Below are 24675 nucleotides of genomic sequence, written 5' to 3' on the forward strand. Positions count from 1 at the left end.
TTTCATGACCAGTGTAGGAATTATCGAGGTTGTATATCAGCCTGAGTAAAGAGCTAACCTTTAGCTTGGTTAGATTATTGTTTTTCCATCAGCAAAGTGAGTGATTCTAAGAATGAATCAGGATCCTTGTGAAGCTTTCCATTCAATTTGAATTTTCCTTCGCTGATCTGAGGGAAGGAATAAAAGCAACATTTGAGACAGTCATATACGATTCATTTGATTTTCTCATTTTGCAGTTTTGCCCTTTTTAAATAAAACTATAAATTTTCACTTTATGCCATTGAGATGTTTTCCAAAGAAATAAGTTGTCAGTATAAAAACATGTTCTTTAATGTATAACACTATGAAGTCAAATAGCATATTTTCATTATTCCATATTTTCAAACATGGTGTTGGTATAACATAGAAGTAAACATACCCTCAAGAATGGAGCCTGCTCAATCAGATGACGACAGAACTCCTTCTGTTTAACAACCCCAATTAGTTCCAGGTTAATTAGGTTTGGTAGGGAGGATAATGCTTCTACAAGGTGACATGAACTGATGAAGAGGCTGATGATAGATCCTTATCCATCATAATCTGAAGAGTATGGACCTGCAAGTGTACATACATCATATACATTGATAACTAAACGTACATATATACATATCACATGGTATGATCATGCTGTAATACTGGTTCGTAGCATAGGCGTCACACGTAATTAGAGCGTGGGGGACACAAGTTCAAAGAGGATGGGAGCGGGGATCGAAGGTTCGTTCAGAGGATATAGAAGGCGGTGTTTACAAGGTTTGTGGCATAATATACAGATATTGCCTACTTAAAGTTTGAATATAACATTTCCACTACCCGACGGAGTTATATTTTTCCCCAAGGGAATATACTTTACCCGAAGCGCGCAGCGCTGAGGGAAAATATTCTCCCGAGGGAAAAATATAGCTTCGGAGGGGAGTTGAAATGTTATTTATTAAAAAGATAGACCAGGCAATATCTGTTATATTATGAAGTCTATGTGGATTCGCCATCAGAGATTGCATTCATCATCTGGCTCCTACCTGAAATTCTTGCTACAGCTCTGATCTATCTACGTCATAATAGAAGAATGCATAGCGCGTTCTTCATACAATCGACGCGTTTAAACTAGCGCGTACATCAAATTATCTACCTGATTACGCAACTTGTAAGCAGCGAGTGACGTCACCTTAGTGGATATAACGCCGCGATTGACAATACAACGCAGTTATATTCACTTAGGTGACGTAAAAACCCAGAATATAACAAATGTGATCCTCGCAGCTATGGTCACGTGATGGCGTATTGACCTGTCACTGATTCGAATCTACATAACCTATGTAATATTGATTATTATATCCTACATAGAGTAAATCATGTATAGTGATTGGTTCAAGTAGCATCATGTGACCTGATATATTTCAACTATGATGTTGCGTGACGTCAGACCTCGATATATTTTTGGATATATCGAGGTCTGACGTCATTATTTCGCAAAACTGGATATCTAGCTAAACTCTCGGGCGCACCGGCCAGCGCGCTCTCTCTCCCGGGCAAGTCCAGCGATGCGTCGGCGCAGGCACTAATCTCAGTGCGTTCCGCTGAGCGCGGTGGCTCGGAGAAAAGTAGGTAATTCAACTCAAGTAACCGGACTTTGCAAGCTCAACACATAGATTTTGGTTGTAAATTACCAAAAGTAGGATATAAAACAAATATACCAGGCGTTTCATTCGAAAGCATAGTGGGAATTATTAATCCTCGGTTGGACTGGCAAAACTACTATATTTCCCTCGGGGCTTCGCCCCTCGGGGAAAAATAGTAACTGCCAGACCAACCTCGGATAAATAATTCCACTATACTTTCTCAAAGCCTGATATATTTGTTTAATATATCCACCAACCTCCCGATATACATTTGATTTATATCCTACTTTTAATAATTTATAACCAAAATCTATGCGCTGAGCATGCAAAGTCCTGTTACTTGCGTTGAATTACCTACTTTTCTCCGAGCCACCGCGCTCAGCGGAACGCAGATTAGTGTCTGCGCCAAAGGTCTGCGCTGACGCATCGCGCTGGACTTGCGCGCCCGGGAGAGAGAGCGCGCAAGCCGGTGCGCCGAGATATCCAGTTTTGTGAAATAATGACGTCATAATATTGGTATGTCCAAAAATATATCGAGGTCTGACGTCACGCAACATCATAGTTGAAATATATTAGGTCACATGATGCTACTTGAACCAATCACTATACAGGATTTACTCTATGTAGGATATAATAAACAAATATATTAGGCTTTGAGAAAGTATAGTGGAAATATTTATCCGAGGTTGGTCTGGCAATTACTATTTTTCCCCGAGGGAAATATAGTAGTTTGCCAGTCCAACCGAGGATTAATAATTCCCACTATGCTTTCGAATGAAACGCCTGATATATTTGTTTTATATCCTACTTTTAATAATTTATAACCAAAATATATGCGCTGAGCATGCAAAGTCCTGTTACTTGCGTTGAATTACCTACTTTTCTCCGAGCCACCGCGCTCAGCGGAACGCAGATTAGTGTCTGCGCTGACGCATCGCGCTGGACTTGCGCGCCCGGGAGAGAGAGCGCGCAAGCCGGTGCGCCGAGATATCCAGTTTTGTGAAATAATGACGTCAGAATATTGGTATATCCAAAAATATATCGAGGTCTGACGTCACGCAACATCATAGTTGAAATATATTCGGTCACATGATGCTACTTGAACCAATCACTATACAGGATTTACTCTATGTAGGATATAATATACAGATATTGCCTACTTAAAGTTTGAATATAACATTTCCACTACCCGACGGAGTTATATTTTTCCCCAAGGGAATATACTTTACCCGAAGCGCGCAGCGCTGAGGGAAAATATTCTCCCGAGGGAAAAATATAGCTTCGGAGGGGAGTTGAAATGTTATTTATTAAAAAGATAGACCAGGCAATATCTGTTATATTATGAAGTCTATGTGGATTCGCCATCAGAGATTGCATTCATCATCTGGCTCCTACCTGAAATTCTTGCTACAGCTCTGATCTATCTACGTCATAATAGAAGAATGCATAGCGCGTTCTTCATACAATCGACGCGTTTAAACTAGCGCGTACATCAAATTACCTGATTACGCAACTTGTAAGCAGCGAGTGACGTCACCTTAGTGGATATAACGCCGCGATTGACAATACAACGCAGTTATATTCACTTAGGTGACGTAAAAACCCAGAATATAACAAATGTGATCCTCGCAGCTATGGTCACGTGATGGCGTATTGACCTGTCACTGATTCGAATCTACATAACCTATGTAATATTGATTATTATATCCTACATAGAGTAAATCATGTATAATGATTGGTTCAAGTAGCATCATGTGACCTGATATATTTCAACTATGATGTTGCGTGACGTCAGACCTCGATATATTTTTGGATATATCGAGGTCTGACGTCATTATTTCGCAAAACTGGATATCTAGCTAAACTCTCGGGCGCACCGGCCAGCGCACTCTCTCTCCCGGGCAAGTCCAGCGATGCGTCGGCGCAGGCACTAATCTGCGTTCCGCTGAGCGCGGTGGCTCGGAGAAAAGTAGGTAATTCAACTCAAGTAACCGGACTTTGCAAGCTCAACACATAGATTTTGGTTGTAAATTACCAAAAGTAGGATATAAAACAAATATACCAGGCGTTTCATTCGAAAGCATAGTGGGAATTATTAATCCTCGGTTGGACTGGCAAAACTACTATATTTCCCTCGGGGCTTCGCCCCTCGGGAAAAAATAGTAATTGCCAGACCAACCTCGGATAAATAATTCCACTATACTTTCTCAAAGCCCGATATATTTGTTTATTATATCCTACATAGATTGAATCCTGTATAGTGATTGGTTGAAATAGCATCATGTGACCAAATATATTTCAACTATGATGTTGCGTGACGTCAGACCTCGATATATTTTTGGATATACCAATATTCTGACGTCATTATTTCACAAAACTGGATATCTAGCTAAACTCTCGGGCGCATGCACCGGCCAGCGCGCGTTCTCTCTCCCTGGCAAGTCCAGGGATGCGCATATCGAAAACTTGTATGCAGTGTACCGGACATGTAAAAACATAGCAGACGACGTTTGCAGACCTCGCGATCATCGTATGACTAGTGGTGCGGAATGTTCCATTGCGGCTTTATGGGGGAAATAGCATTACAGAGGGATAAAATGTAAACACAGATAATGTTTCAGCGTTGATTCGCAATATTTTGAGTCAATTTTCATGAATTATCGTTGTTTGAACATTTAAACATCATTATAAAATGAAAGAAATAAGCAAAACTTAATTTTCAGACTTAGCTATGCAGTGGTAAGCTAGGATGCACCCCTCGTATACATAATGGACCCGTCACGAGTGTAGGTTTGCTCTTCGGACATCACTATCACAAAGAAAATCTCCTCTGATTTGAGGATAAAAGTGCCCTATTTCCTTATTAACCAATCTCCATGGTTTTTTCATGAGTATTTGCCTTACAATGTGCCCTTTATTGTAATTTGGGCGGAAATTCTTGATATCACCACCCACCGATGTGACGACGGATATAATCCACCCGGGTACTATAAAAATGTCCCCCAAACCCATTATCCCAATACATATTCCTGACTATGGATGGTTTTTAGTGATTTTAATGTAATAAAGTGCCATATTTCCCACCAATTGAATGTAAAAAAAATTATGGTCATCTGATAGAAGAAGTTGTTACCATTCATTTCAGGGGGGCGGAAATTCTATCTGAATCAACGCTTGTCCTTGATACACATTTGTTTGTGAAAAAAGGGTATAATGCAAGGGAATTCTGCGTGTTATGAGGGTGCGCGCGTGCAGCGAGGACCTTCTGTCCGCTAGTTTTCCATATGCGGCGCATGCACTAATCTGCGTTCCGCTGAGCGCGGTGGCTCGGAGAAAAGTAGGTATTAATTCCATTAATTCAATGCAAACGGACTTTGCAAGCTCAGCGCATAGATTCTGGTTCTGTATTTTTATAAGTAGGATATAAAGCAAATATATCAGGCGTTTCATTCGAAAGCATAGTGGGGATTATTAATCCTCGGTTGGTCTGGCAAATCTACTATTTTTCCCTCGGGGCTTCGCCCCTCGGGAAAAATAGTAATTGCCAGACCAACCTCGGATAAATAATTCCACTATACTTTCTCAAAGCCTGATATATTTGTTTAATATATCCACCAACCTCCCGATATACATTTGATATCAGAAACAATGAAATGATAGGCTGAATAAAACATGAGTAAACAAAAGGTTAAATGTTTGCATTGTTTCCTACAAGCAAAAATGTTTCATAATGCACAACTTACTTCATCATAATTTCCATATCTAAATATTTTTTGGATCCAAAAGGTGAGGGGTATATGAAAGAAAGGACTGCAAAGGCACGCTCATCTTGGTTTCATAAAACCCCGTCACAAGTAGGTTCCCCCCTAAATAATCCCATCAAATCTGCCAGTGTAACAAATTATCAAGTTGAAACCAAGCTTGGGATATAGCTAGGGTTGTTAGGAATCATATTCTCGAAAATTAGAGATTTCCGTGACTTAACAGCTGAATGAGAACAACACAAGCAGAAAATGACGCACTTTCAAAATCAGCAAAAGATAACTTGTTATCAGACAGTATACTCGGCATGCTCAGTGTACCAAGATGGCAAATGGTGCGACCTTGGCAATGCTTTTAAACTGCATTCCACTTCATGTTTGATAACATTAAAAATGAACTGACGTGAATTTAAAGGACAAGTCCAGCCTAACAAAAAGTTTATTTGAATAAAAAGAGAAACTCCAACAAGCATAATGCTGAAGATTTCATCAAAATACCTGTAGCTCATGAATCACCCTTATTGTGACCTCAACGCGCATGGCGTAAATATGCGCAGATAGGGATATGCGCACAAACATAACTGGGGGACATCCTTAGACAAAATAGCATTAGTTCAATGGTTTATGTATTCAATTAATTATGTTACAACGGAACTTCACAAGCTTTAGAAATGATCCAGTGTATTTTGGAACCAGATATGAATAACATATGTTGCGTTTGGTGAGCTGAAAGCGGGCTATTATAGTAAGTGTAGGGTATAGAATTTGTGGCGCACATGGGGTGGGGGTGATGGTTTTGAACATGTCCAAATCCTTTATGCGTGGATATCTTATCAATCATAAAAGATGTCAATGGATACACAGGCTTTTTTGTTTTGTTTTGTGTTCAAATTGTGCTTATTTCATGGATTGTATTGTGGTTGATAATGGGCGTTTTTTAGAGAGGTAGTGGTTTGAAGCTATGTTAGGATGCTGAGGATAAGATCAGGTTTCACTGCCCATGTTAATCATTAATTAAAGAGCAGAGAACGTTTGGCTGGAAAAAGGACAGTAAGTTGTTGATCAGAAAATTTGGGTGGTGAGAGGATGCATTGCCCATACAGGGAATACATCCTCTCACCTTGTGTTTTTTTAGATTGGAAGTGAATGTTGGGGTAGTTAGTGTACTCACTTTAGTTGGATATGTTTATGTGTGGATGTTTCCGAAGTCCTACCCTGCCTGCTAAGTTAGTGGTGGGCGCATGGGCGAGGATCGGCCGAGGCAGGTGCGCGCGCCTGCCCAATCGCCTAGCCCTAGCTTAAAAAAATTCCAATCTTATCAACTAGAAACTTTCACTACAGGATAATTTTTGACCGCTTTTTCTGGTAGTGATATCAGATTTTCACGATATTAAGTACTTTCTGAGATATACGAACGTCCACGAAATATGGTCACGCGCGAAGTAAGGTCACACGACCATACTTTTCACTTACCCATCACCCTGAATGATACGGCGAACAATGTCAATAATGACCCACATATGCGATATGCAGTGATATGTGAGGCACTAAATATAGCTGCGTTTTCTTTTCCGAATATTTCCGAATAAAAAACGTGTACGATGATCAAAACGAACAAGATAATTCTCAAATCGGAAAGTACCCGAGAGCAATTTACACTATGAGAAAACCTACTAAAAACAACAACGCCTGAGTATTCATTGAAAATAAAGAATAATAGATTAGTTGCTATTGATACACATTCTTTTGTACGCACAGATATCGCCCGCCGATGAAACTTAAACCGGCTTTACGAGTTTTCTTGGACAATCATGTTGAGCATCTTTGAAAGGAAGTGGCTCCCCCGAACGTATTATGGTACAGGGGTAAAAAAAAAAAAACGTCATCAATCACGTGACATATAATAAAAAACCGTATTTTCTTTGTAATCAGTTTAAACTTTTTTAATTTCAAGTCAGTGATATGGAAACCATTAAGTGTTGTATCCATGTATTTCCCCCAAAATATGAAAAATGCCAACATAAAAAACGAGCGTTATTTAGTGACGACAAAGATTCTGTTAACGAAAGTATATGAAATGTTCCGAAAAAGCTTAAGATGTGAAGAGCGCCGCACACGGCGTTCCAGGATCAGGGCGTCAAGAGTCAATGTATACTCTCATTAAATTACTTAAACTAAATTCAAAGTCTAGAAAGATAAGAGTGTTGATTTGAGTCTCTGTCCTAGGATCTCCTCCTCTTAATAATTACCCGAAGTCTGAACGGGGCCGTGACAGTGCATATTGAAAAGTTATTTAGTTACATTGTGCATCTTTAGGATCACAAACATTGACCAGGGTCCCGTAACACAAAGGTTAGCAATGATCGTAGAACATTTTTCTACGATTGATTCCATTGACTACAATGTACAATCAATCGTAAAAATCAAGCGTACGATCATTCGCTCACCTTTGTGTTACGGGACCCAGAATGTTCAAAATATATACATGAAACCCCCCCCCCCCCCAAAAAAAAAAAGTAAAAATAGCTCGTGCTTCGCTCTCGGGATATTTTAAAGTGGCTTGTGAGATTATTGCACATTTATGCTGTTTGATAAGAATAAAGCTAAGAAATGACTGTTAGCTCTACCCCTTCAAAGTAAGAAAAAAAATCGACTTTTAGCGGCCGAGCGGGAAATTATGGTAGAATGCTTTTCGCCCCCCCCCCCCCCCATTGGCGGAAGCTGGATCCGCCCCTGCAGCCTCATATTCAACGACCTCCTTCCTCTCCTAACTTTTAAATCAGATATTTCTCTTTTTATTTTCTATATACAAAAATAACTTTTTATCAATACATGTATGAGAGGGTTATGAATGGAAAAAATTGTAAAAAATCCATATTTCTGGATAACCAAATAGTCGAGGGCAAGAGCACCTTCAATAACAGTATACCTATGCATAATAACTAGATTTCAAGGAAATTTACTTTATACCTAGACTCCTTTATTAATACACATCATCTTCAACTAGTCGTGCAAAGACATGGTCTTTATGTATCAATCAGTTAAATTACATCAACATTGCTTCTTATTTTGTACATGGTACAAGTAGAAACAGAAATATAAACACACATACCTTTAGGGTTGAAGCCTTTGCATTAAGATGAGAATAAAACTCCTCTTGGAAACCATCTCCTCTTAGTGTCAGGTTATCCAGGTCAGGTAGGGAGCATATAGCTTCTGCTAGCTGATGTGAAGATGCTGATGATAGAGGCTGAAAATTCCTTATCTCGAAAGTATGGACCTACATAATTTTGTGCAAACAATGATCATTAAACTGCATGAAAGCATGATCATATTGTATGACTGAAAATAAGCTGATAAATATGATATCAAACTACAGATCAGAAAACATGATCATGCTATAGCCGATGTATATTAAATCAAGAACATAATAAATGTGTTTTTTTACACAATATGATTTTTTTAGGGATCCATATAGGAATATACATATTTTGAGTTGCACTGTAGACTGCATTAGGGCTACGCATTTGTATACACTTTTGAAGGGAGTATATACAACCATGGATGTAAAAAGGATCGGGAGTCACAATTAATTATAATGTAGCTTGGGATTTCTATTAAACAATACACACGTGCACTAGAGCCTTTGGTGGCGACCTGTCGTGCCACAAGTTACGGGAAAACTAAAAAGTGTATTTGTTTTGAAAGATAATTGCGAATATCACCAGCTTTACTTCCTCACAAAATCTGGATTTTAAAAGTGCTATATAAATTCAACTTTCTATCATTATTATTATATAAATTTACCTTTCATTGTTTATTTGAAAATTATCCGAAGGGTACAAAAATAATATATTTTAAATGCATGTACAATATCCTCCATTTTAACTGTCAGTTGTATTCTACTTAAGGTGGCTTTCTTTCCCTTTTTGCCATGGCCTCATTGAAGCTAGGTTGAAAGATTTGCCCCAGTTTAACACTCTGCTGGTGACACGACATTTGCTCCTGCGACAATTGCTCTGATCTTAACATCTCAGAAGGCATAGGACTTCGAGTTAGGATTTTAATAGAGTTTTTGGTTCAGAATAATGTAATTATTATGATTAGGGTTTATTTAGTTTTAGGGGTAAGGACTTATATTTCACTTAATGTGTAGATTTCTCATCGGAGCAATTGTCGCCGGAGCAAATGTCATGGAGCCCATTCTGCTGTCCTCACTGCTACACGGTACCTCAGTTGATACGCCAGATCCGAGCATATTAAACTCTATCACCAACCGCCAATGTGATTGTACTGTATGCTGCATTTGATTTATTTTATAGCCTTTTTCTTTCATGTCATCTGCTTTTCAGCTGGTTGACCATTAATTTGTTATGAATGTTACTGCAAAAGTCTGTCATACAGTACCAATGTAAACAACTTTTATGATGCATACATATTCATTAAACTCTTAGCAATAAGGGTTATGAGTACATAATATTAAATAATCTATAATTATTAAATAGCACTGTTTATTGTTGTTATTATCATAATTTTCATTGTTTCTAAGGTCACATATTTTAGTATTCCCTTTATCCTAACATTAACTTGACCATCAGTTCTGAACTATACGATGAAATTCTACTTACTTTGGTTTTCCTTCCTTCTTTGGCAAGAGTGTCATAGAAGGTAGGGTGAAATATCCCCCACAGTTTAACTTTCGTTAGAGATGGTGCTGAGCATACCATCACTGCAACCTCGTTTGATATACCTGGTCCGTAGCGAGATCCAAAAGTACCAAAATCTATTTTGATCTGGAAGTAGAGCCATACATCATCAGTACATTTTCAATAGGATTGCATTATTTAATATTTAGATTGCCTCATTGAATAACTTGAAACTTTGGATTCTGCAAGAGTAAAACAGTGGTTTATACATTTTATGGATATGGTGAAGAAAGATCCAGTTGATATTATAAAGATGCCAAAGTCAGCCTACAAAGCTTTAATGTCCCTCCCTTGTTTTAATGACTTAACCATTATTGAAAAAGTGAAATTAATTTACTTTGAAAAGTGTTACAACTTTTTTATTTTACATCCGATTTTGTGTAAATTTTCAGCACTATGATAGTTTGATTTTTCTCTTATTATTCAAGTCAGCATTTTCCTGGGGTGGACTTGACCTTTGAGAAGCCTTTTTTTTCATTTTCATACCGGAGGGGTAGAAATAGTCACCGTTTCCTCTTTTTCTACATAATAATATTGCATATAGTACATACACAGGATGGACATTATCTTAGTCTAATCCAAGATTTTAATTTGTTCATATTTATTACTAAGCAGATAGAAAGGAGACTAAAAAATATGGACTTTTATGGTTTATTATCTTTGTCGTATGCTTGTAGTCGTTAACAGACTATTCATTCCTTATCAGATTAAACTTGTAAATTAAAGATATATTGTATTTAATAACACCACACAAAATAAAATTATGTATATATATATATATATATATATATATATATATATATATATATATAATTATATAGTGGTGACTTTTGTGTCTTTTATAAGATATTCAACTTACTGCTTTTGAATATATCCCAGTGGATGCATAACCAGCTACAGTGTGTGCATTCTCAGCATTGATAATCAACTTAGATGATACCGAATTCCTTAGAAGGGCAATGGTATCTTCATCTTGACTCTCAAATGCTACATCAACCAAGAGGTTCATCGCCTGCCATGGGTCGTCGTATTGCTTTAAGGTATACTGTCGTAACAGACTCGTGGTCGTATATTCGGCAATGTTCCTGTCCCGTGACACAGTGAAGAACAGGAGATACTTAAACTCGTCCTTCCTAGGTAGCAATACTTCTTCAAACAGCCTCTTAAACTCAATGAGATTCGAATTATACAGAGAAGCAAGATAGACTGCAGCCATGTACTCCTGGAATAGTTTATGTGGAAATAAGGTTGTTGACTGCAAGAATGCACTGCTCTTGTCATGTATTGATGACAGTCTTTTCTCCTGTGTTAACACCCCTACGTTGCATGCTGTCTTCAAAGAGTCTGGGATCTGTCCAAGATCTTCTTCATTGAAAATTAGGTTGTTTGATTGTAGTCCAGTAAAAGCAACCTCAGCAATTGGTTCCATGAGTTTCTCGATTTCAAAGCGACGTGTATTGAACAATGGGCTGCCTAAATCTGTGATCTCTTTCTGGACATAACGCACCTTGAGGAATTCAAACACTTCACGGAATATTTCAGAAAAGGTTTGTAAAGACTTCAACTCTTCTTTCTTGCTGTCACCAATTTCTCTCCACATGTGACAGAGCATAGATATGTAGATAGGATATGGCGCCATATTCTCTGATATGATGTCGTTGCTTTCAAACAATTGGATGAATTCATCTGCTGTAGCCTTAGTGTCTTTAAAATAATTGCGAATGTAAACCTTAGCATTCTCCCTGCTAAAGCCTTCCACATGGATGAATGTGTATAGTGGTCTTAAGCTATTGTTCCATCTTATTTTATTGGCCTTCCATGGACGGCTTGTAACAATGACGGGGCAAGTACGGACTTCTTCTGAGCGGAGAACATCTTCAACTACAAAATCACCTCTCGCAACAGAATTTGCACTTGCTTCTGGGTCGAATCGTTGGCTCAAAGATGCACTTGCTGGACTCGTTTCAGATCCTACTTTGGCTTCTGGCTGAGCACCTTCTATTTCTTGTTTGGTTTCAGTGTCCTGTATAATCTTGCCACTAAACTCATCTAATCCATCACAGGCAATTAATACATTTTCTGGATTTGAACGGATGTATTCAGTGATCTGGCAGGCTGCTGCTGGGTTGTCCTTTGAGAGATATGATTTGACTATCTTACCTATTGTGTATCGCTTGGCTTCACGCAGACGGATAAGAAGTACCCACACAAACTTTGACAGATCTGGACTATCGTTTATCCAGTCCCATGCAATCTTAGCCAAGAATGTTGTCTTCCCGGCCCCTGCCTCTCCTTGGACCATAATCCGTTTGGGGAACTCTCCATTGACTTTGAGATTAAAGAGATCCTTGTATTCAATTTGACTCCTTTCGTTTTTATTTTCCTTTTCCAGAAAAAGGTTTGTGTACATATCTTCGAATGGAACAACAGAATCAGGATCTAGTGGGTCGGCTCTTATCATACAGAAATCAGTCCTGTACTTGAATTGGAGCTCAACTCTACATCTCTTGATCAGGTCAGGGAAAAGTGGTTGGATGATTGATCCTTGTATTGTCATGGGTGCACCTATGAAAGAAAGTGACTTGTTTTAAATTTACATTATATGAAGTAATCATACACAAAATAAGGGAGAGCACTATTTTTGTAGCGCTCCGTCTTGCAGAAGATTTTGGTGTAAGTTTGGGCATTTCGGAGCGATCGGCTATTGGAGGTCGAGCGCAAGGAAGAAAGCCAGTGGGCAAAGTTCAGTGACGTTCTAGTCAACCCTACATGTATCAAGACCAATTGCTAATCGTTCTCGTCTTGCTTGAAGATTTGTTAGTCCTAAAAGTTACAATGACTGTTGGTAGTTGTGATTTCACCGACCAAGCAAAAGCCGGCACACTCTAATTTTAGATTCTTTAATTTTTTTTAAATTTACTCTCAGTCCGGAGTGCCAAACTGGGAACGATATTCTACCACGGGTCGAATGGTATCAAACGATTTTGAAGTTGTCTTAACCCTCTCAGAGTACGAAGCATCTGTAGCCTCTTGCTTGTTTGCCTGATCATTTCATTCACTTGGCTTTACCATTTTAGTTCATTTTTAAAAAGTACTCTTAAAGCCGAAAAAACAACTTTGTTTCTTTTTTGTTTACAAAGTCAATGCAAAATTACAATTTACAAAGGGGTGATCATTTTTTTTCTTTTTAATGGGTCTGCTTAATTATTTGAGGGTTCGATCTGATTGTTGAATGGTTTGTAATGATTTCTATTAAAAAAGCAACGAAAAATAAAAGAAAAAAAGGAAAAAAAACTTTCGCATTTTTTTTTTTCGTCTAGACCTATATACAAGTATTGGTAGATATAATCTTGAAAATCAATAAAATTACACCAAAGTGAATTGGGCATTTAATATGCAACTAATATTTTCATGAATACATTTTCACATATCATTTATTATAATTGAAAGAAAATCAATTTATTTTTGTTATACTCGCTTGTAATTTAGGTTGTAAATAATGTGAGTGCCACATAATGATGCAATCAGATGTTATCTTATAGTACATCTGAAACACTTGTAGCCAGGTCATTTTAAGGTGAATGCCAAATGTATCAAATTAAAGGGAGGACGTCCCCCCCCCCCCCCTCCCAACTAAAGTTTGATTTCAATAAAACAACAAATCAAACAAAGATATCACAGAAGACATAATCGGAATGGAATATCAAAAAAGAAAGTTCCGACATTTTAGGATTTCACTTAATGTCCCAGATGTAACTCACCATTTGTTTTGCATTTTATTGCTTGAGTAATACAACGTTTCATCTGTTGTACATGTAGAGTTGACAATATGCAAACTCTTCTTCAAATCTTATGTTACAACAAAAGCAATTGTATGCTCAGGGTAAAATGAGTATAAACTTAAATTTTTGCACATTTCATGTAATAAGAGGCAAAAGCCATTGTGACTAGTGCACTATTGGATGATGTCATCCGATCCCTCATTTGTATAATAGCTTAATTGTAAAGTCCGATGAAACTTTAAAATGTTTATATAATGTAATATATATATATATATATATATATATATATATATATATATATATATATATATATATGAAGAGCTCCGTTGCAAAAACGGGGGTTAGATCCATTTTTCATGAAATTTGATTTTGCTGTGTGTTTCAATTTATAGAACTTTCAGTAGCTATATAAGATGATACTAAAGAAAAGTTGAATTTTCCATTAAAAGTGATAAAAATGTTTTTTTTTTTTTCAAAAGGGGTTGGATCCATTTCAGTTTTCTTGCAAAAGGGGTTACATCCAGAAAGGAAATTTTAGGAAAAATATGTTTTGAAAAATATGAAGACAGGTAGATTTCTATTATACTCAATACACAATTCGCGTGATAGGGTATCATGAAAATTTAGTTTTTAGTTTCGCATAAAAAAATTGCAATATGAGAGAATAAGTTGGAGTGGATCTAATCCCTTTTTCAAACAAACTTTTATGAAGAGCTCATTTGTCAAAAGGGGTTAGATCCATTTTTCATAAAATTTTATTGTCTTTTGTCTCAACACCTATAGATTTTTAGTCGGTCTGATGATACTTGAAAATTTGAAATTCCCATTAAAACGTGAATAAAAGTGGCAAAGAAAAATCACTTTTTATTCAAAATGGATTGGATCAATTTCAGTTTGCTTTCAAAAGGGATTAGATCCAAAATGGTAATTTTTTGAAGAAAAAAAATATTAAAACAAAATTGAAGACAGGTAGATTTTTTCATGGAGCTATGATTTTTTATTCCCCTTTTTTTTAGTACATAATGAAAATTTAGATTATCATAGGAATAATGCAAGATGGGAGCATATAAACATGATTTTTCTCGGAATGGTCCAAAGTGGATCTAACCTCTTTATGCAACCAAACTCTTCATATATATAGGATATATATATATATTTTTTTCAAACATTAAATTTTAGATGAAATGTTCAGGTTTTTTTTTTTAGCTTGATTAATTTCTCTCTTATTCAAATCAACTTTCGTGTAAGGGAGGAGTAAGTGGACGTACCCTACAAGGTGCACAGTATCAGATTTAGCAGATTCACAAAAAGAAATTATAAACACATTGAATTATTATTCCAATTGAACATCTGAGTTCTGGACAATACTTTTGAGCTAATCTTATACTCACTTGTCTTGACTGGAGCTCCTGTCAATAAATCATCGGAAAGGGAACCCATTTCACTCTCGTGTAATGCATCTGCAAGAAGAGTCCTGATGTTTGTGCCTGGAAGTTGTTTATCCCTCCATCCACAGAACATTTTGATCAATGCATCCTTGGTATCTATGGCGCATTGTTTGATTTGTGCAAGTTCAGCGAGGGAATACCCGAGATTAACACCTAACTCATCATAGCTTCCCGGTGCAATTCGCTTTGACAGCTTTATCAGCTCCTTGTCACTGACATTGCTGCTGTAAATCAATAACAACATGTTTCTCATAAGAATTTCTTAGAAATGCCTACCCCTTTCTTATACATGTAGCTTGGCCCAAACTTATAACTTAGATATTAACACGTAATATATCTGTGGTTCAATTACTGAGATAAGATAGGTTCTGGAGTTTCCTGACTAAATGCCAATCTCTAGCTTAATTCAATTATTGCCTAATGAATAACTAATTATTTAAAATAAATCAGCAGTGGCGTACCATGGGTCACGGCCTTGGGGTGGGCACCAGCATTTTGCTTTAACTCACTAAATTAAGTGCCTATTGAGCGCAATAGCCAGGTTTATTGGCCTAATAGAGACATGTTAGGGACTGTGCCATTAAAAGAATATGTATCGCACTAAAATAATGTGAGCAAGTTTTATAGGAATTATTGAAGAGCATACATATCTCACAATATTCATCTAATGCGAGCGCCAAGCCCAATTCTGATTTTTTTTTTCTTCTTCTTTTTGGAATTACACCTAAACACATGAAGCTCTTTTTGTAGTCGTTGTAACGATAAACATGATACCTATTTTACGAATTAAACATTGCGAACGTGAAGGGCAAGCTAATTTTTTTTGTTATTCAGACTTTGTTTTATTTATATTTATTTTCATTTTCGGTTTTATTTAATCAGGGTGGCCTTTTTCAGTTACACAACCTGCTGTACGTCCTCTAGGGCCCTGAGATAAAAATCAATTATGTACAATATTTGCAAAGAATATGTAAATAAAAATGGCATGTACAGGTATCACAGTATTACTAAAAACACATTCATATAATACACATTAAAATTCAATCAAATAAGAGATCAAAATTAAATTGCAAGAAAAGATTACTGTAAAGTTAAGACAAAAGGAAACTGCTAATTATGATTTAACGGGAATATTAAGGGTGAGTGATAATAGAGTATTGTTCAGCTGATTGAAAAAAAATGAGTAGATGTCTAGTAATGATTATCAATTAGAAATTAGAATTTGAGTAAAATGTTGCTAAATAAATATATAAATCAACTACGCAATGCTGCACCTCTTGCATTGCAAGGCTTATAAATTTTCCATCCATTAAATGGAGCATGGAATGAGTTGAGGGATGTTGTTTGGTGCTAAGATTATTCCACTCCTCGGTTCCCATGGTCCCGATGTATTTAAAAGTCCTCTTGCCACTGTTATTGTGCGGAGGAACAATGTTTACCTGAAAGATGGAAGTGGACATTGATATAGTCCTTGTACCATAATTAGGATTAATGAATCGTTCACTTAAATATGAGGAGCAATATATTTAACAATATGCAGATATTGCCTACCTAGAGTTTGAATGTAACATTTCATTTCCCCGACGGAGGTATATTTTTCCCAATGGATTATATTTTGCCCGGTTATACATGCACTATGCAATTATTGTGTTCATTTTGTATTCATTCCTCCTAATATTTATGGCCACCTATTGATTGGTTTTGTATGTAAAATCTGCTACTTCTTTAGTAATTGTTTGATGTTGTAACTTTTTATCGTTTGCCAATCAGACAAATTGTTTGTGAAATTTGTGATTTGATATTGATTTCCCAATAAAACATATAGTTATATATTTAAAAATGGCATTTCCGATACTGGTACCACACGGAGACAGAAGGTTCCATGACATTTGCTCTGGCGACAATTGCTCCGCTATACATTTCACACACTAAGTAGTAAGGAAATGACTTACTTCAACCCTGTAATAAACAATATAGCAAACCCTGAACCTAACCCTAAACTTAATTTATTGCAACCAAACCCTAGTATACCTTAGATGAAAGAAAACCTGAAGTAAGTGTCGCAGGTGCAAATGTTGGTGTCACTGCTTACGAATCTAGGGACGGTACATGTGACTTCTAATGAAGAAATAAGGGGATATAATTTAATTTATAATCTTAGCAATTGTTTCCAACTAAATCAACATCATTTCAAGGGGATATAAAGCAGAGATTGGGAATGAAAGTTAGTGACTATATTGTCACTAACGCATTTTTACCTGTGCATTATTTGTATATACTAACCTTGGTCCAGGATTGACCTCAATATCGCCACATTTCATCAGGATCAAGGTAAAATATAGAAGCCAATGCATGGTGGAAGATTTCTATTTCATTCAAACAGGAACTCAAAACAATTGCAATAGCCACACGAATTCTGTAATAGATTAAAAAGAAGAAAATTTATAATACCCAATACCAGAAAACTGCTCCTTTGTAAATGAACAGATACTTATCACATATGAGATGCACATAATCAGGTGACGATGATTATCAATGCTTCAAAGGAAGGCTCGCGTTATTTATCCAGCTCTTTGTAAGTCCAGGTCAAGAGCAAATGTAGATATATGATAACCGAGTATCCAATGTACTTCACATTAATTATTGACCCTCAACGAAGCTGTAGCCTTTTTTTTGTTCCAGTTCACTTTTTTCTTCTTCTCGATCATGTCGAAAATGATAAATCTTTGGGTATAACATTATTAATTAATATTTTTAGTAGACAAGTGGAACTCCCCTGGCAGTCTCGCCTGCATTGTGCGATTCAATACTTTGAAAACGACTATTGAATAGTTAGTCACAAAAACACCATTCATACGACAATAAGACTATATTCGTTTACTATAGATAACTTTTGACCTGGATCATGTGACCTAAGACTCGTGCAAAACAATTAATGATAACTGATTGCTCTTACGTCGTAAAGTCATAAACTAGATCCATTAACTTTCAAAGTTATTATGGCAATCCAAAAATACCCAAAGATATGTTCAAAGTTCTTCGACCTTGGCCATGTTATCTGAAGGACGTTTAATGATACTTCATTACTTCTATGCCTAAATATAATTAACAAGATCCATAAACTTTCAAAGTTATGGCGAAATTTCTAAACTTAACCCTAGTGGTCAAGACTTTGATGTTGATTTCCCCAACATGGTCTAAGTCCATTGAACATAAACGACCTTTGACCTTGATTATGTGACGTGAAACTCAGGCAGGATGTTTAGTAATACTTGAGTATCCTTATATCATGTATATGTCCAAGTTTCATGAACTAGCTTCATATACTTTTTAAGTTCTAAATCATGTTGACGAATATCGCCGTCGCCTTGGCCGCCACAGCAGTCTGAAAAGCGACGCCTTTAAGTAAATAAATACATTTTTTTTTTAATCGCTCACGTTACGGGAACTGTCATGATTGTGGAAAGTGGTCAGAATATGCAACCTAAAGCTCTGTCTGCATGGAATTGACATGCTTGACCACACATACAGTTGTGCTTGCACTGGTACGGTTTCGAGACCAACATCCACTAATTGTCGATCAAACTTTCAAACATGGTCTCGATTGTTTAGCTTCCATCTTGTCATTCTTTCTTTTTATCTCCCTCTCAGATCTACATGTATTTCTTTCTTTTTTCCTAGCTGATATTTTGTTCACCTAGGTGGGGTAATTCTTACCCCGATCCACCCTCGAATGATTCAATAGACGAAACGACCAATACTAGAATAAATAACATATCAGTTTTCTTCATCCATCAGTACATACAAAATTGAAAGATATATGAATCCTATTTTTGAATTTCTTTCTTGTCTTATTTGATTTTCCAATCTAAATTTCCTACGTGTTTCTACGTACGACCTTTTTTAAATTGACGACATCCAGCTGGTAGTAAGATGTGCTTTTCATATAAGAAAGTATGACAAAAAAAACCCAAGAGGCCTTGAACATGCCCAATTCCCAAAACATTATGTATAATACATTGTAAAGAATTGTCAAGATAAAACAGACATGATACGAACCGAATTATATCAACAGAGGCAGAAGAACAAAAGATGACAATTTACAATAAAGAAATGACTACGCATACTTTAGATAAAGAAACTGCTTCAATTTTTTTAAAGGAATTAACTGACTTACATTCAATTACATCTTTAGGGGCCGATTTCCAAATTACAGGGAAATTGTTTCGTACAGTCGGTACAGATTTCATTACATTATTAGTTCTAACAGGGTGCTGTGATGGCGAATTTAGTGATTGAGAGTAAATAATTCATGTAATTTATTCTGAAAATAGAGAAAACCAAGTAGAGCAATAGTACAATAAACATGAACATCGAGACCTAAGTTTTCTCAACAGTTGGGCAAAGTGAGTATGATAGGGACATCTCATGCAAATACGAATGTTTTTTTTTCTGAAATTTAAGTTATTTGTCTAATTTCTTTCGATTACAATTTCTCTAAAACAATACTTAAGATATGAGAGCATGAAAGAATTATAATTAATCATTTGTGCAGGATAATAATACATTTAGATACTTTTTAATGACTTTTTGTACATGGGTGTCCCATATCGCATATCATGATCGATTTATACACCAAACACTATTTACTTTATTAATTGGAATTTTGTCAATTTGAATTAATATCAGTTAACAAATTAGAAATATGAAACTGTCTATGGAAAAGGGTAATATAATTTGTCTCACCAGGATTTATTAATAACCTGTTTGCTTTAAACCATGTCGTTACTTCATCTAATTCGACATTGATATCATTTTTGTAAGTTAAGATATTGTAAGGTTGGAATCTAATTTATTACAGGTATGTATGAGATCATTGATATTAATCAACAACAATAGCAAACCGAGGATAGAACCTTGCTGTACACAATGCGTGATACTGGAAAATCCTGATGAATTATCATAAAAAACAACATATTGGGATCTATCAGAACGATAACTTTTGAAACAAGGGAGTAGCAAGCCCCTTACCCCATAGTGTTCGGACTTGGAAAGAAGTATTTTGTGATTAATAATATCAAAAGCTTTAGAAACGTCCATGAATTTCCAGTGCAAAATTTTTATTAATAAATAACTGTCAGTCAAGAGTATATTTTTAATTAGACAAAATTAATAGAATATATTTTACAAGAACTTAGAAATAGAGGTAGAATGGATGCAGGTCTATAATTATCAAATTTTACGAGGTTCATATTTTTAAAATACTGTGGTTATCTAAGCTTTGCAATATAGAGTAATAATCATTTTCGTTAAATAAGTAGGCCTACTAATTGTCATCAAGTCCATGGGGCATTTCATCAACATTTTTTGGGGAAAATATGATCGTTGTTGGATTGACTTCCGAGTATGATCATGGGTGATCAGATCACCCATGATCATACTCGGAAGTCAATCCAACAACGATGTTGAGTACAGAAAATCCTACCTGCACATAATGACATTGGCCCTATAACGTGAATAACATGAACATGATGAAGATCGGCAAGAGCAGTCGAAGAGCCGCAGTGGACCCGAAGGCTTCCAATAAACATATCCAACGTGACAATATCCCTCAGTCTGTCGAAACCAAGAGCAATTAATAATCCATACGTTCTGAATTCTAGCCCAACGTCTGTTGACACGCATGAAGTTTGCTGTGAAGTAATATCCTTTACTTGTTTGCACACGGATCGAATATTGAATATTCATTTTTCTTAATAATATACTCATTAAACTGATTCAGCGTGAAGTCCAAATATCCATATAAGGACATCAGCCCATCACTCGGCGTTGGTGCTGCATTTACTATCATACAGTCAATAAAGTTAAGCGTTTTGAAAGATCCTCGCCATCCCGCCCTTATGTAGAACCCCGCCCCCTTTTATTCCAAATCTTCCCTTCTCTATCCCCCTTCTCTCCCTCTCTCATTCTCTCCCTCTCTCATACAATCTCTCTCTCCATTGCAGTCACTAAAACCATGAACTAGGCAAAAGGGAGAAAGTCAGATATCCCTGAAGCCATGTCCCAGGGAAATGGAGTTGGTGAGGCTGCTAAGCACCCGCAAGATGTTTTTACTTTGAAGTGCTGCATGGATTGTTCACCATAGGTAGCAGCAGCACAGCCCCCCCCCCCCCCTCCACTTCAAATCTTGTAGGTATACTACATAGAAAAAAAATTGATCAAAATCACCTTCACTTTGTAGCGATCCCCCCCCCCTTTTTTTTCCTCCCCAAATTTTTCGTTTCAAAATTGGTCTTTGTTTTGTAGTAAAACTTTTTGTTTGTTTTCGAATTTAAACCATTACCCCCTGTTTAAAGAAAAAACGTTTACACGGCCCTGTCTTATGCTAGGGGTAAAAAAAAATCAGACCAAATGGCACAAGAGAAAAGGGCCACGTATACGCGTTCTTACCTACTTTCGCAAACTATTTTAGTGGAAACCAGTTTAACGTGTGTGTAATGGGCGCACTATATCATGTATACAGTATAGAAGCGGTCTTAGAAGCGATCTCAAAGGGGCTTCAAAGCCTGCAGTTTTTAAATCCATTAAGGGATCGCAGAGCGAGGGGGGGGGCTGTGCACAGATTTTCCACACGTCGTAGCTGTGTTTTTCCAGTTTCAAGACCCACTTCTTGGTAAAATTTTCAATCATGGTCTGTGGGTGCTTCAGACTGGCGCTATGTGGGGTGGGGGGGGGGGGGTACAACCATCACAGAAGAACAGCATTCCCGGTATCAGGATTTAGGGAAATCGGGGACAGAAACCAATAGAGTGCAGTTGATATTAACTTTGATACATTTCCCTGCAGGGGCGTCGATCCATTTTTCAGATTGGGGGGGCAAAATCATAAATCAACTTTCCAAAGGCGCTCGATCACACAAAACAAACTCACACACACACACACACACACATATGCCTATATACACTGTTGTACGTCATAAAGGTGGAATAAAATATTTTTGAATAAAAATCGACAGTTTTGTTGGTATTTGAAAGACTGCGCGTAGACAAAATGGTAATTGAGTGATTACTTAATGTTTCCCCATTACACAGGTGACATTATAACATGAGAAATTTGGATTACGTAATAAATTATTTTGTTGTAGACTATAAAAGCCTATGCATATGATATTCTGTCCCTTTCCCTGATTTAGCACTGTGTATAAGAAGGTTGTATTTTTTCGAGTTCCTTGTACCGTTTGAAATAAAAATCGGTAGAGACGTTCCCTGGACTATGCCTGGTCCAACGGCAACAGCAACACGCGAGAGAGTGGTAGCACTGCGACAGGAGGGCTACAAGCAGACTGATACCGCAGAAGTCCTACGGATATCACAGAGTGCAGTCTCTAAGATCCTGAAACGTCAACGTGAGGCGGGGAATGTGCGGCCACGGAAATCTCCAGGACGTCCCAGATTGACCACAAGAAGAGATGATCGCCAACTGTTGAATTTCAGCCGCAGAAACCGGAAATTGCCCACGAGCCGTCTCCGTCGCTTGTGGAGGAGATATCATGGGATCAACGTTTCCCGGTCAACCGTTAATCACAGATTGCTCCAACATGGTTACCGAGCACGACGGTTGACCAAATGTCCACGCCTGTCTGTTCACCTCAGAGTAGCTCGTCTTCTTTGGGCTAGGGAGCACAGAAGGCTTCATCCAGGACATTGGCAACATGTGGTCTTCACGGACGAGAGCCGGTTCATCCTTGACCGAAAGGATGGGAGACAACGAGTTCGTCGATTAGCCGGGGAAAACCTTTGTGATGAATGTATCCACGAGACGACTCAAGTCGGAGGCGGCTCAGTGATGATATGGGCCGGCATCCATTATGGAGGGAAAACGCCAATGGTGGTTCCGGACGGAAACGTCAACGCCGCCGCCTACAGGGATATCTTGGAGTTCCACTGTCTTCCATATGCAAGACGAGTGTATGGGCACAATTTCCGACTGCAGGATGACAACGCTAGACCGCAAAGGGCCGCTGCAGTAAAGGAATTCCTGGAGGCAGAGGGCGTCGTACAGTTGCCATGGCCAGCTTGTTCGCCGGATATGAACCCCATAGAGCATGCATGGGATGCCCTAGGCCGAGCCATCAACGACAGAGAGGTCATTCCTCAAAATCTGCAGGAGTTGGCAGATGCTCTGAGGGAAGAATGGGACGCTATGCCTGTTGACGTCATCAACACGCTAGTGGACAGCATGTAACGACGTCTGCATGCGCTGGTTCGTGCCAGGGGTGGACATACCCGATACTAGTGACTGAGTAAGAACAATGACTCAAGTTTGATGCAAATTTGTCCATGAAATCACAAAAAAAGTCATCTGGAAAACTAAGAGAGATTGAAAATAAATATCTCATGATCCTTTAATTTACTGTATATTGTCGTCAGTGTTGTTCTATGCTCATGACATCCATCGCTTAGGACATAAACTTGTAAAATATCACTGTGAAACGTGTGTAAAAGGCAGAATTATAAAGTAAAGTGGTTATCATGCACCATAAATGCCATATTCAAATCATGTTGTAATAATTACGCTGAGAAAATTTGGTGAAAAAAAATATTCCACCTTTATGACCAACAGTGTATATATATATATATATATATATGACTCATGAGATATCTCATCAACAAATTAATGCGAGCGCGAAGCGCGAGCTGAAATTTTTTAGTATACTGACCTGATAACAGGAAAAAGGTGCCTGTTTAGGACTGTTTGTAGTAGTAACTCCTGAGGAGAATACATATCTTAATACACAAATAATGGGAGTGCCGAGAGCGAGCTGAAATTTCTTTATATTCTGACCTGAAAGCTTGATATTCTAAGCATTTTTGGTACCAATGATTAAGATGGGTATCTAAAAAAAAGCAAAAGATGCGAGCGCGAGCTGAAAATTTTGATATTTCGATCTGAAAAAAAATTGAGTTTAGTGGACGTTTTTAATACAGAACAAGATATATATTCAACAAAAGATTATTGCATATCGAAGCGTTCGTTCTTTTGAGGTTTAGACCTGAAAGCGGGACATTCTATTCACCTATTTAATCATTGAAAAGTATGGGTTTTTGCTACAGAAATGATGCGAGCGCGAAGCGCGAGCTGAAAATTTGTGTATTCCACTCTGAAAAGCTGACATTTTGAGCACGATTTTAAATAAAGAACGAGTTGTGTATCTCAATCTCGCTTGCTGATTTCTGTGTAATATTACAATCTTATTTTATTTTTTGCACATGCAGAATTATTGGGGGGGGGGCAAAACGATATGTTTGCCCCCCAATATTTTC

At 37.3% G+C, this 24675-nt stretch overlaps 1 protein-coding gene across 1 annotated transcript; it reads right to left on the bottom strand.

Annotated features, from left to right (window-relative positions):
• On the bottom strand, positions 1-21028 carry LOC129267111 (uncharacterized). The gene is made up of 7 exons (XM_064103669.1): positions 20838-21028; positions 17636-17768; positions 15296-15576; positions 10982-12687; positions 10045-10209; positions 8524-8696; positions 1-177 (listed from the first exon to the last, which is right to left on the bottom strand). The coding sequence occupies exons 2-7, from the start codon at positions 17704-17706 to the stop codon at positions 75-77; spliced, it is 2499 nt and encodes an 832-aa protein (XP_063959739.1). The 5' UTR covers positions 17707-17768; positions 20838-21028; the 3' UTR covers positions 1-74.
• Between the last annotated feature and the right edge of the window lie 3647 nt (positions 21029-24675).

The sequence above is a fragment of the Lytechinus pictus genome, chromosome 8 (genome assembly GCF_037042905.1).
Source record: "Lytechinus pictus isolate F3 Inbred chromosome 8, Lp3.0, whole genome shotgun sequence".
NCBI lineage: Eukaryota > Metazoa > Echinodermata > Echinoidea > Temnopleuroida > Toxopneustidae > Lytechinus > Lytechinus pictus.